Source organism: Podarcis liolepis (genome assembly GCF_965112155.1).
Source record: "Podarcis liolepis genome assembly, chromosome: 6".
NCBI lineage: Eukaryota > Metazoa > Chordata > Lepidosauria > Squamata > Lacertidae > Podarcis > Podarcis liolepis.
Genome location: NC_139559.1, coordinates 56,294,626 through 56,309,355, shown reverse-complemented (window position 1 = coordinate 56,309,355; position 14,730 = coordinate 56,294,626). Strand labels below are relative to the sequence as shown.

The 14,730-nt window shown below is 41.3% G+C and overlaps 1 protein-coding gene across 6 annotated transcripts in view; it reads left to right on the top strand.

Annotated features, from left to right (window-relative positions):
- The window catches only part of RAB3B (RAB3B, member RAS oncogene family), a 52,500-nt gene that overhangs the window by 28,209 nt on the left and 9,561 nt on the right, over nt 1-14,730 (top strand). For all 6 annotated transcript variants that reach the window (XR_014527624.1, XM_083509755.1, XM_083509756.1 and 3 more), the window contains exon 3: nt 9,999-10,117. Coding sequence is in view for 5 of the 6 variants with exons in the window: in XM_083509755.1 (XP_083365881.1) it covers nt 9,999-10,117 (119 nt within the window). In the remaining variant the exon portion in view is untranslated. The remainder of the gene's footprint in view (nt 1-9,998; nt 10,118-14,730) is intronic.

Below are 14,730 nucleotides of genomic sequence, written 5' to 3'. Positions count from 1 at the left end.
CCAAATCTGCCCCCACACACTTCACTATGTATTCTGTTGTAGTTTTTTTCTTCACAGCACTGTTTCATAAATCCTATAAAATCTGTAACAGGCCAGTAAAGTGATAATCAGTGTCAGAAGATGTTTGAGAAGGAAGCAGCTGTGTTTTCTACCTCACTTACTGTTTGATCGGCTGAACTGGCAAGCAGTAGCTAATCCCCTTCTGTATTCTCAAAGCAGCAGCACGCCCCCCCCCCCCCCGCGCTAAAAAAAACCTAAATCATTTTCTGTGTGATAAGTCTTAATCAGATTTTCATAGCCCAGTTCTGTATTGAGATAAGAGAAGTACTGTACTGTACTTTATATTCACAAGTCACTCCCATCCCTTCATTGTCACAGGTCCAACTTTGTACTGATTTTGTGGCATTTAAAATGAGGAAATAGAGAAAACAAACTACCATTTTGACTTGTGTTTACTTTCCATGTGACAAAAATGGCCCCCATATCTCCCATGTTGGACCAATCTGTGGCTATATACACATTAGTAGGGGACGCGGGTGGCACTGTGGTCTAAACCACTGAGTCTACTTGCTTGATCTCCCTGTGGTTTTGTGAAAATGAATGATTAGTTGTTAGAAAGAGAAAAATCACACAATTAATTCCTTTGAAATGAAGTGTTTTCAGGAGAGCTAAGCTCTGTAGCGACTTTGACATTTTCTGGTAGTGACCGGGTGGGTGTGGGGTTAATTTGCTGCTGCTGGCAGGTGAAATCAGAAAGCAGCTTTCAAAGTGATTCATAACATCACTTGCTTCTCATAGTATCCATTGACTCATCCTCCCCTCCCCTGAACATTTCTATTTCTAGATTGTAGCAGGAGCAAAGGTTGACCAGTGCCCACAACATAATTCTTTGTTGCTAATTTGGTAGATTTCGGTGAGGGCAATGTGGGACATCCAAGTACGGTAAAAACTGAATACTTAAAATGTTTCATTTGGTATGCTGTTTCGTATTATTAGTGTTGTGCATCCTTTGGGTTTTGCAGAGTACCATGAGCAAAACAAAAACAAAACCCCAACAACAAGTCCCTGCTCAAAGGAGCTTTCAATTTACATTTTAAGCATGGGGTGGGGGAAGAGGCAATGGGAGGCAGTAGGGAAGGGAGATGCAAAAGTGGCAAGACATGAGCAAACACAGTTATAAACTGAATGATTGCTGCTGTTGCACTTTGAACAAAAGCAAAGGTGGATTTTGGAAAAATAGAGTGTTGTCTGGTAAAGGGGTCCACAGGGCAAGGAAGGTCACTGTAGAGAACTCCAGTTGAGCAACCTTTGACAACAAAGGCTAGAAGTGGACTGAGGCCTTCTGAGTCGCAGCTTCCATTCCATCTCTCTCCATATGAATATCCATTTGTTTTCCCATCTGAGAGAGGACAACCCCTCAAAATGCTAAAGCTATTGTATTCACTTGCCACTTAAGAAGCAAGTGTCATGGACTGACTGGACACAGAGCAGTGGTGGGAGGCACCAGCTGGGGAACCCCAAAGGGAAGGCGGCTCAGAGCCAGGGGATTGGTGGTGGGATGGCGATGAGTAGTCAGTGGGAGAAAAAGGAGCAGACTGGGAGGAAGAGGAGGAGGAGGTGTCGGAAGCAGGGTTAGGGAGCAGGAAGAGCCTGTGGCAGAGAACAGTCCAGTATCAGAGGCAGAAGCAGGGGCAGGGCACCAAGAGGCAGAGTGGAGGCAGGCCTCTGAAGAAGCCAGGGAGTTTCCCCCTCCTGCTGTGACCAGCTCCCCTACCCCTGGGAATGGGGGAATGGAGAAGGTAGAGCAAAAAGAGATAAGACAAAGGAGCCTTAGGCTGCTGGGGGAGGAACCAGGGGAGGAAGCTTAGAGAGCTGGGGGAGGGCAGGGACATTCAGTCCTCACAACTGCCTCAGTGGGGCAAGACCTACTGGGAAGTGTTGCTGCGATCACTCGGTCTGTGTGATTTTGGTTTCTTTGAATAAAGAGTTAACTTCACTGACACCAGATGTTTTATTGCTCAGCTGCCTCTGACTTTGGCTCCTGACAGCAAGGCATCATGGAAGAGATGAGAATTAAGGGATGGTTGTGAGTAGTTGGACTTGACATTCCAACATATACTAAGTGAAAAACATATAGGCTTATATCAGTCTAGTTATATATATATATCTTTCCTGCTACCACCACAAATGCATGCCCGTCTGCCACTAAGAATCCTTCCTAACAACCCTGGTGTGTGTATAACTCCTGCTTTTATCCATTCTGTTGCAAGTGTGGCTTGTCCTTTTTGTCATTTCATTCCCGGCTGCCACAAATGCCTCCTCTTGCTGTAAATGAAGTGTGATTTAAGTGTGTGAATGAAGAATTTCTGTACTGCTTTCCACTACCTATATGAAGTAGATTCACATCCATCATTTCACTCAAATTATGGGGAAAGTCCCATTTTCAGACCTTTAAAGGTGGACTCTGTGGGACTATCACTAGGGACTGCAAGCTGGTTGATTAATAGGTATGGGCTTATTTTAATCAATAAGGGTGAATTTTAATTGGCTGGGTTGTTTTGGTTCTTGTGTGTCACCACAACAGAGAATTGCAATGAAATGATGAAAGATGGCCTATCTTCCTAACACTGAGTTTAGCATCCTTCGGGATCTCTAAAAAGCACCTATATTGAGGTTTTGGTGAAGAAACTTAAAGCAATGAATTAACCAATTCATTGGCTTAAAGGCATTCAATTAATCAACTACACTTCTTTAATTGGCGGAAGCCCTAACAGCTGAGCAGAGGTTCACATATATATAACCAAGGTCTACATTCTTTGATTGGATAAGTATTCATATTCAAACTGAAAGGGATTTCCAGTAAGGCTGTGTACATGGGGGCATTATCTTGCAGATGGGTCATTCAGATCCATTTTTTAATGTATGTGCGAAGAGCACATTAGGGTCAGCACACTTATGTGTTTTCACTCAACACATTAATTGCATATTCTGCTGCTTTCCATTCACACCAGTGGGTGGAACCCAGCAGAAAATATGCCAAGTGTTTCATGCCCCCCTCCACCTCCTGCCCCTTGATCACTCTCCCCTTCCTCTTCCGGTTAGCTTACAGGAGTAAACTGTAGTTTGTTCTTTAAATAAATATATATTACTTTTAAACAGAATTGCAAAAGATCCGTAATATTAAAAACAAACTGTAGCTACTTGGTGATCTGAGTTGGGTTTATGTGTGTGCCGGGCTTTCTGCAAATTAAGATACTGTAATTTCTCTCTCCCAGCCTTCGCCAACTGATGTCCAACTTCAGCTTCATGAACCTTAGGATTCAGTCATGTTCATGAGACGAAGGAGGGGAATTAAAATCAGCCCTGAATCTTGCTGTTTTTTTCAAATCTCTCCAAAAGTCTCCTGCGGCATTGGAGAGGCTTGCTGGAGTAAGTTAGTGTCTGTCTTTTGGAGATATTTGGGGGAGAATGATGAAAAGAGGCTGGACTGATGAGATTCCTTTCCCTTTTTCAGCAACATAATTGGATTCCAAGGTGCTTTAAGCTGAAGTTGGACATCAGTTCAAGAAGGCTGTGAGAGAGAAATTACTTTAATCTACAGAAAGTCTGGCACATGCGTAACCCCTACATTCAGAGCATTAAGCAGCCCTAAGCATTTGCTTTTATTATTACAGAAGTAGGAGCATGGCAACAAAGGCCACTTGTTGAAACATCAGCACTGTGGTTGGGGAGAAATTTGGTTGAGTTTGCATTCAAGGGCAAATCTATCAAATCTGCACTGTCTGAAAAATTTCTTGTTGGCTTCTGTCTATATCAATAAAACGGAGTGTACTTCTGGGGGTGAACTCAAATAGCTGGAGAATCACAGCACCTGCTGTGTCTGCAGAGACTGGTATCTCATAATTGCTGCCTCCTATGCTGTTTTTGCTGCGTTAGCAACACCAAACTGATCTCTCTAGGGTACAAGCTTGAGCAGTGTGCTGCCCTGACGAGAATACCCACCTCTTGGCCTCACTGATGTGGTCCAAAGGAAAGCAGAGCAATACATTTGGCACCAGCTTGGCTGCAGGAGCTGATGGAAGGAGGCAAACAATGTGCCATTCAATCATCTTAGGAACTCCACTCCTTACAAAAAAGCGTACATTAGTCAAAACAGCATACAAAAATGTGTTTATTAGCAGAAAATCGCACTTAAATCCAATGTTGATAGACCACAGCTCTCATCAGCTCTCAGCCAGCATGACCAATGGCCAGGGATGATTGGAATTATTCTCCAACCAGAGAGCCACAGGTTCTGCCACCCCTGCCCTTAAAGCTCTTTTGGCAGTTGCTGATTTTCCTGGCTAAGTTATCTGAGGCGTAAGGACCTTTCAGTCTCCGTCACCCCCTGGAGTGGGTAGAAGAAAGAGGAGACTTCTCCATTAATCATATTCAGTGCATGAAACCTTTTTAAAAGCGGAGCTTGAAAACCTGTACACTGCCATTTGATTTTTTAAAAATATCACCAGCACAAACCTGAACACAGCAGGGAAGAAAAGGTGCTGTACACATCAGGTGTGCGCCTCCAAGATAAGGCCCTCGTTTTTTTTCTGCTGCTGTTTCAGAGCATCTCTCTGATTGCTGAGAGATGGATGAAATATGTGCAAATGGATTTTTTAAAAAGCAAACATGTAAACACTTTGAATGTCTGGTCTACAGGTTGCACTTTGAGGGGAAACAGATTAAAATGCTGTCAAAGCTTTCTCACTTCTAGGTTGCCAGTTCAGCTGGAGAGCCATCTCAGAAAACAAGACCTTATTGTCATAAAACTACTAAGCACTCTGTTCCAGTAATTCTCAAATATTTTCAAACCATCACCTCTTGAGGCACCGTGAAGGCCAGAAAGATTAATTGCAACCACTTTAAATAACTGTTAGGAAATAGGATTACTGGGTTGTCCTCAAAAGTGTCATGATTTCTCTGCATATCCCCCCCATCCCCAAGATTACCTCAAGGTAAAACATATCTGCTTTCAACAGCCAAACGCTAACTGCAGGTCTTCCATTTTACGTTGTCATGAGTAACAACAGGCAGACTGAATTATTATAGTAGTTGCCATGTATGGAAAATTATCCAGTGGAAAATTAACTTCTTTTACCAGACACCAGTCCAAAGTGATGTGATTATTAGAGTATAACATGGACATTCCTAGTTAGAACAGATATTGATAGCAATAAGGGACAAACCTTATCTGAAAACATACTATTTGTCTTTTGCTTTTTAATTTTGAAGTACTGTATTGTTTTTAATTTTTTCACTGGAGACATTCAGTGTTTGCTTAGGCACAAAGTTGCTCAGAATAATATACGTATGATTAATCCTCAAAGCAAAATAAGAATCTCATGAAATGTTTCCCATGGCATGTATACTTCTATCCCTTTCCATAACCCAATAGGTTATCAGAATTCCCTAGCAGTGTATTGATGTCGTAAGAAGGCCATGAGGTTGGCAGACTTACACTCAGGAGTCACTGTTTATGGAAGCAAGTAGCTCATTTAACCAGACATTGGGGAAATAAAGTGGTAGGGAGACGGTGTCACTCAGATGAATGCTGCTTGTTCTCTTCTGATGACGCTGCTTCTGCAAATATTACAAGATCTGGAAACCCTACAAATACAATGATAACATAAACAGAGGAGTTGTGGTGCCTTTTGTGATCAGGCGAAGAGTTTGGGTATGCTGCAGGACCCAGTCCTCCTTTTTGAAGGGTAGGCTGAGAAGAAAACCCAAAAATGCTAAAAGGGTTTTCAGGAAATGGGTAACAAAAATCATTTTATTGGGAAACAGAAACAGTGCTATCAGTTGAAGGGTGAAAGAAAGTGAAATATACTCAGAGTCCCAAAGTGATTTCATGCTCTTTATTCAGCTCATAGTGGTGAGGAGGAATGAATGGAAGTCCCCTCACAGTATCTGCTTTATATACATTATTTACACAATGGGCTGCACATGATTGGCTAATTCCGGAATTCTACTGTAAGCCAATCAGGTTGTGGATTCACTTCTATCTGGAGCAGGATTGGGTGGTTCCTGCCAACCAATCATACTGCTGCATTGTTCTAGGGCCAATCAGACTGCTGCATTCTGAATCCTATTGTTCTAGGACCAATCAGACTACTGCATTTTGGATCCTATTGTTCTAGGACCAATCAGACTGCTGCAGTTTGGATCCTATTCAACTCAGTACATAACAGAAAGGCACAATGATTTTCTGTATAATGTTGCTAGGGAGAGAAATCAAAGGAGCAGAGCTGTTTCTATTTGTTTAACTATGGATATTCGCAGACATATACTAAATATACTACTTCGTCAGATACTGCACAAGTGGCACCTAATATGTCTCTTTTAAAAGAGACAGAAAATATCAAGGTACAGGCAGTGGGCAGGGAATGAACATCCCAACTGAAAATACTGAGGCAGTTACCACTACTTTGCAACTTCAGCGATGGCAGAAGCTTGATATAGATAAAAAGCAAAACCTCTATCAGATGAATTAAAACTTGAGCTGCTCACGCAATGCTGGACCCCTAGAGCAAGTTATGACCAAGCATGATAGTACAGGTCCAAAAGCATTTCCCCATGCATGACTACACTGTATAAATATTCTTAGTTAGCACACTCTGCTGTTTTGGTACGGCATTCTGTTTCCCCAGCCAGCAGGCAGCAGAAGGGGTGCAAGTCATGTTCATTACCAAAGTTTGTACCAGGTACAAAGGCTTCAACGGAGCTGTGAGAAAGCACTCACAGAGAGAATGACAGGGGTTCACCTCAAGATTCTTCTAACTTCCTTTCTGCCGTAAACAGGAAAAAGGTGTCAATTGAACAGCAATATAATAAGTCATATGTAAGACTTGTAGATGTCTCGTTCTTGATCAGACACTGCCAGTTCAGACCCCATGAGCATATATGTGAAATTATTATTATTATTTGTGCCCCTGTATGTATTACTTTACATTTGTTTGCATTGAATTGCATTTGTTGTTACTTCCCATTCACTGAGTTTGGAGAGGCCGTTTTGGAGCGCTTTGCAATCTCTTTTCATTTTAATGATGCCAAACAATTTGGTATCTTCACCAAACTTCCTCTGATCGGGAGGAATTTGCCCCGTGGGTATTTGGGTCTGTACCGCCACGGCGAAGGCGGAGACCCGTAAAAATCACAGGCGGGAGAAGCCTGTGAACGTGGGATTCGGCGGGCACCTTTTGTGCCTCCCCTACTCGCGGGGAAACCCAGTTTCGGGGATCCGGAGCGATGTGGGGTGAGTGGCGCGGTGCTTTGAATCGTCTGCTTCTTCCACGGAACGAAGCTGCATAGCTGTTGTCGGAGAGCACTGACTTTTTCCTGTGGACAATTTGACTCTAAAGTAATTACCCGTGAGTAGAGCTGAATTGGGAAGAATTGGATTTTTAAACGTCTAATCTGGCATCGAAACGGGGAGGTTCAATACAGGAAGTCCGCCTCCCCCTTTTGTAGATAAACTGAAGCAAGGAGGCTGCAAGCTAAAGTCTTGGAAAGCCTTTTGTAAAAAACTAAATTTCCCTTGGTAAAGAACTAACCCCCCCCCCCTTTTGGAGACAGGAGAAGAGGGGGGGAAGTGGTGGACTGAATATGCCTGTAGGAGAGAGTTAAGAGAGTTAAAATACCGCCGCTCTGACCCTGGAAACGGGCTGCTAGCAGGATTGATGTTTTTTGGAACGTCCATTGACAGCGTTTAGAACGTTCATTGACAGGTAACTGAACAAGAGAATACATTGTTTCTACTGTCTCCGGTTGTTTTCAAAAAAAAAGGAGGAAAGTAACTGAAAAGTGAAATTAACTTTGGATTATTGAAACTGTGTTTAAAAGAGGACATACTGACCGATACAAATAGAAATTGTTTTCCCCTAGTAGAAGCTTTTGAAATTGGTTATTTTACAGGAGCTAGGCTAGGGGAATTTCCAGCTGCAAGATAATAAAGTGTGAGACTTTGGAATTGACCTTGAATCTCTTAAGTGTTATGGCAAACGGAAAGGAAAAAACAGGTGGGATGTCGACAGAAGAGGCCTTAGTGGCTGCATTATTGAAAATAAACAATTCGCTGGAACAACTTCACAAGAAAACAGATGTGATAAATGTGAAAATGGATGCTGCAAATATTGAAATTGACTTAATCGTAGAAAGTTTAAATAACTTGGGACAAAAGGTGAATACCAATTCAGAAACCACCCAGAAACTGACACAGGAATCTACTCTGATACGGCAAACTGCAGATGAAGTCAGGGAAAAAACCCTTGCTGCTGAATTTAAAGCATTTCAACTGGAGAGGAGAGTCCCATCCATACAAACTGGTGAACATAAGCTGACATTCGTTATGATTGAACTTAAAGAAGAACAGATGAATATGAGGACCAGAGCCCTATCTGAACTGGAAAAGGAAAGCTTGACAGAGTTTCAGGAGGCGACAGGACTAACATCTGTTGAGAAAGAGAGGTATTTGGGGGTTAGTATGATCGCCAAAAATGTGAATCTGTTCAAGTGAAGGATGTTGGATTGAAGAGAAGGGGGATTTGGAAATATGGACAAATCAGAAGTTGTTACTGTTGGGCCGAGTTACTGTGGTGGGGATGAGGGCTGCTGTGTTGCTGGGGATGTTGCTTTTGTTTCAAACATTGCAAGCTTTGGATGGGATGGATTGTTTCAGGATGTGGCAGAGGGATGTTTTTAGAGTTGTTTGGCAGGGCAGGAAGCCTCGAGTAAAACTTAAGATATTGATGGATGCCAAAGAAGGAGGTGGACCTGCCCTGCCAGACCTTTAAATTTCGTTGAGAACCATCTGCTTTTTGCTGGTTGAGAGAATGGCTGCTTCTTGAAAACACTGAAGTGTCGAACAATGGCAGACGAAGTTGATGGACTATATGGAATTGGCGGAAATGACTGGCAAGATCCGAGACCAGGGAGAAGAGTCGGTGGAAGAAGATTGGAAAAAGTTTAAAGACTATTTATAGAAATATTGTAAAATTAAGGAATGTTAGAAAAATGTTGGAATGAAGTTATATGGCTTTAGTAGAAATGTTATAAGGAATTAAGTATAAATAGATTAATAGAAAATTAAAGGAAAAATAAAGCAAGAATGTGTTAAGATAATTATAGGATAGAAAACAGAGTAAGATGGAAAGGAATTGCTGAAACAATTAATATAAGTGGAATACAAAAAGGGAGGTGTGAGGAGGTCGCTGGAAATAAGTGAATGAAATATAAGATATTGAAAATGTTTGAGGTGTTTTTAAATTGTTTTTGTTGGTTTTTGTTTTGTTTTGTTAGTTCATGTATCATTTTTGTATTGTATTTGTATTGTTTTTTTTCTCTTTTTTTGTTTGTTTGTAGTGTTGTGTTGAAAATGTTGAAAAAGTAATAAATATCATTTAAAAACAAACAAACAAACAAAAACCTATAGATGCAAAATGCCAATACAGAAATGATTTGAGAGGATTCCAAGAAACAAAACACTTTTTGACAAAGGTCTGATTAGGTTCTTAGTTGTGCAAGGTTTTATTATATCTGTTATTTAGTATTGTATTTATGATAACTTTGTAATTTGTTTGTTGTTGTTTTCCATTTCCATTTTGTATGGAAGCTGGTTTAGATATCCTTATAGCAATCAATCAATCAATCAATCAATCAATCAATGACCTCATTAAGGAAAGAAGTGTGGCAGGCTGCTGTTTGTGGCAGACAGAGCATACAATAAAATCAAGGATGTACACATTTATCTTTATTGACCTCTCCAGTTCATGTACAAGAATAATACTGATACTGGTATTCAGACAAAGCAATAAATGCCCATTTTCCTACAAAGAGATTGCCTCTACATAAGTAAAACTTAATTTATGAAGTGCCCCTCATGCTGATAAGATCAATGGGTTTATGCTGTTTTCAGCAAGAGTACTTGATGCCTAATGCTTCTGTTTCTTGTTGTTGTTTAGGATACTGCTGGACAAGAAAGGTACAGGACAATTACCACTGCCTATTATCGAGGAGCAATGGGATTTATCCTTATGTACGATATTACTTGTGAAGAGTCCTTCAATGCTATTCAGGACTGGTAGGAACAGATAATTGCTACTTTCTGTGATAGTTTCAATTTCCGGTTACCATGCAATCCACTCAGTGATCAACTCACACCACATCTTATAAGAGGAAAGAAGGAAGCTCAAGAGCTTAACAAAACATAATCGCAATCAAATTATTAATACTACTATTAATTACTCTGTCTGAGTCTATAAAAAACGCACACGCACAATTTAAAAAGTTTCTATCCCAGTCCTGCATTTTTTTTACTCATAAATAGCTGCCAATGAATTTAGTAGAACTGATGCTTCATCCTGAGTAAATATGCACAAGATTTCAGCCTTATCCTCAAAGATGCTCCATTACTGCACATCAGGACAGTTTTTCTACCCTGGAACAATTTTTCAGCCAAATTATTCTACTGATGGCATTAATTGACAAGCCTGAAGTTCATTTCACAATGTCAGTGAACACCAGTCCTATCTAATGTTTATTTATGAGATCACAGTGTCATTCCAATTATGCAGAAAGCTTATGTATTACCAGAAGCTATACATCACTTTACCATCTGTGTGACAGTACGTGGTCCAACCTTCAAACACTGCAACAACCTTTCCAGAAAAAATAATTCTCATTCTAACCATCTGATTCTGATCCAGTGTAGCTGATTAGATGTAAAATTCAGAGGGAGAAGCATGTCTTATACCACTGGTCAAAGAGCTTGGAACCAGCCAAGACCCCAACTTACAGGATCTCTCAAATGACTAGCCCTTATAACAAAATACATTTGAAAGCACGTCAAAGTGCAAAGTAGATAAATAGGTGGGAAGGTAAACGGCGTTTCCGTGCACTGCTCTGGTTCGCCAGAAGTGGCTTAGTCATGCTGGCCACATGACCCGAAAGCTGTATGCCGGCTCCCTCAGCCAGTAAAGTGAGATGAGCACTGCAACCCCAGAGTCGTCCGCGACTGGACCTAACAGTCAGGGGTACCTTTACCTTTAAACATCTTGAGCTAGGTTCCTTAAAGTACCTAAACAAGGCTTCAATCCTAATTAATCTTACCTGGGAGTAAGACCCATCAAATTTCATTAGACTTCTGGGGAAATACAGATGGGATTGTGCTGTTAGACATCAGTAACCAGATCAAAGGAGCTTGCCTTCTGTGCTATCATGCTAGCCAACTAAGAACAGCAGCATTTGTCTTGCTCTCTGCCACCAGTGTAGCTGGCCAAGAGATGCTGTAGCTGATTTACACATCCGTCAAATGACACAGGTAAAAATGACAGAGAAATCCAATGCAGTTTGCATTTAAAGACAAACATATCTAATTTGCATTTCATTAAACAATATGCAAACTGAAACATAGCCACACTTGACTGGAGAAGTATATTGCAAAAGTTAGGAAAGTGTGTGTGTGTGTGTGTGTGTGTGTGTGTGTGTGTATTTATTAATGGCTGTATTTCGGTTTGCGTATTGCTTTGGAAAGTGCAGATTTGGTTGATTCACCTCCAAATACGAACTGAATTAAATTTGTTTCCCATCCCTACCTGGGAATAAGCCACACTGACAATGAGACATATATAGGATTACTGTTTTAATGGTGTCAATCAACTTTGACAGACAGTACGGTAGTACATATGCATTACAGTAAGAAAACTTGACTATTAGTCTATTTCCCCAACTCTCTTCTAGCACCAAAAAAAGCCAGTTCAAATTAGTAAAAGTGTCTGCTTGCTGACAAACTGCTTTTCTTTTTTCCATTATAGGGTTGCCACATTGTTTTAAAACTCCTCTGACTTTTAAAACACCTTTGTATATAAAGACAAAAATTCAACAAGTGCAGCTTACCCCATCATGGAGAAGCAGATGGTGAAAGTACACCCATTGAATTTCTGCCTGTCAGACAGCTGTTAATGATATGGGAACCAGAAAAAAGTAGCAACTCTGTCTCTGTGACTGCCAGTATAACACTTCCCAAGAAGCTGACATCCTTTTCTCCTTTAAATCACACCTCCTTGTAATAATTATTCCACACAGCACAGTAGCAGCTCTAATTAGAGCTATGGCTTTCATTAAATGAGAAATATTTTTCTTGTAGTGCAGTTGTACTATGTCAATTAGGATGAAGTGATCACTGCCCTCTCTAATGCATGCAGACAGAGTCAAACCTTCCCCATTAGTCGGCGTAATAGGATCACTCTGGGTCAAAAATACATCGTGCAACATTATTTGAAGCCTATGCCTATGTAATCTACAAAACAGTATTGCTTGTAAGCAAATTTGAGGCATTTTAGGGTAGATTTTGTTTACCGTGTCTCCATCATGTGACAATGGGGTGGAGGGAGGTAGGGAAGAGAAATATCTGCAGTAGAGAAGTAAACTCTACCCATTTCAATTGAAATATAATATTAAGGGCCAGTCTTATGCTGCACTGCTGTATACACTTCTCAGGAGATAAATCCCATTGAATTCAGTGGGATTTGCCATTGAGTAGATATGAATAGGACTGTGCTGTTATTAGAGGTGGGGGAGGGAATTCAGTTCAGCTTGCATTTAAAGGCAAACCCACCTAATTCGCACTTTCAGAAAGAACATGCAGACCAAAATGTAGCCATCCTTCAAACTGCATAAGATATAGGGAAGTGATTGATTATTTAAAAATAAAAGCAAAATCCTGCAAGACAAAAATGAGTCTGAGGCTAAAGCATCCTGAATGTTTATAGGACACACACTTCACAAGTAGCGCCTCTTGCTATATAAAGTTAAAATGTGTGCAGTCAGTTTTCAAGATGCGCCAAACATCGCGGTTTCTTCCAGAGCCGGAAAAGCACATGATACAAATGAATAATGGCAAAGGCCAAATTCATTTCTCAGTTTCATCATCTTGTCATTCTGTGGAAGTGACTTGAGATTGTTCAGGCAAGGGCAACTATTGCTCGCAGCTTATTTCTCCTCTCTGAAGTGCCAGCTTCCTTTCCTTGGCTGACAGTGCAGCGCTCTTGTCTCCACATGTACAAGATTTTGTAAAGAGATGGTTGCAAATCCCAGAAGGAACAGAAGGCTGGCTGACACCTAAGGCAGTGGGGATAAATAAATAAATAAATAAAATCTAAAAACACTTCACTAACCAAAAGCCAGCAGGGGACCTATCAAACCAACTTTGAAAACATAGCATTCTAAGTAACTTCGGAAAACAGCTACACATTTTGCCTATACAGTATATAAGAAAAAATTCTGCAAGCTATTTGAGAGAACTCACACAGTTTTCTATCTCCTGTGATGTGAGCTTTTTAATGGCTTTGTAAGTGATTGCCATATGTCCTTGAAGAAATCTGTCGTTTCAGAGCTAAAACATTAAAAGCCTGTAAATTAGCTGGTGCACTCTTGTATGATTTAACTTAATTTGTTTCTGAGAAATCAGGGGAGCACACTTTGAGAAAAATAACGGATGGAAATTTTAAGCCATTATGAAGCAAAACATTTCTTTTGAAATGACTATTGTATTGAAGACAGGGTTTTTTTTAATGGAGGCAGGTGGCTTGCATACAATTTTATGGGTTAACACCTTGGGATGGAATGTGTGATGGTGCCGAAATAAAAAACAAAGCATGCTATAGCTGATGTGTTAAACCAGATTGGAATCAGAAAAGAGAAACAAAAGCAGTATTATCTATACAGGTATATAAAGTATTGCTTTTTGAATAGCAAATAGAGCTTCTACAGCAGAGTGGCTGATCATATAATTGTAGAGCTAGAAGGGACTCTGAGGGCCATATAGTCCAACCCCTGCAGTGCAGAAATCTCAACTAAATGACAGGTGGCCATCCAACCTCTGCTTAAAAACCTCCTTCTTGAATGCATTGGTCTAGGTGCTAGCCTCCAGAACAGAATAAAACAAGCTTGCTCCATGCTCCATGTGGCAACCCTTAAGATATCTGAAGATGGCTATCATAACTTCTCTCCGTCTCCTCTTTACCAGGCTAAACATATCCAACTCCCTCAGCCGTTCCTCATAAGGCTTGCCCTCCTCTGCACACATCCCAGCTTGTCAATATCCTTCTTAAATGGTGGTGCCCAGAACTGGACAGAGTATTCCAGGTGCTGTCAAATCAAGGCAGAATAGAGCAGGACTGTTACTTCCCTTGATGAGGACACTATACTTCTGTTGATGCAGCTTAGAATAGCATTAGCTTTTTTTTGCTGCTGCATCACACCATTGACCCATGTTAAGCTTGTGGTCTACTCAGGGGTGGAGGAAAGGGGATGCGGTGGGTGCGGACCACCCCGGGTGTCACCACTGAGGCAGTGACAAAATGCCGGGCAACACTCACCACGGGGCCTGCAATGCGTCCGAGCCACGTGTCACTCCTGGGAGAGATGCGGTGGCTTGGGCGCGTTCAGGCTCCACACTGCCCAAACGGTCCGCTCGCTGCTCCCCACCAGCTGTACGACAGCTGAGTGGGAGGAAGCAAGCATAGCTATGTGTGAAGAACTGTGTGCATAGGAAGAATGGCAGGCACAACACCTGTGTTTCTGTGTGCAGAATGGTGGGTGCAGTAACTGCTCCAGCGTTCTCAAAACCCAGCAGACTGCCCAGAAAATGAATGGGACAGACAGGAAGTCATGAGGAGGAAGCTCTGCCTTCCT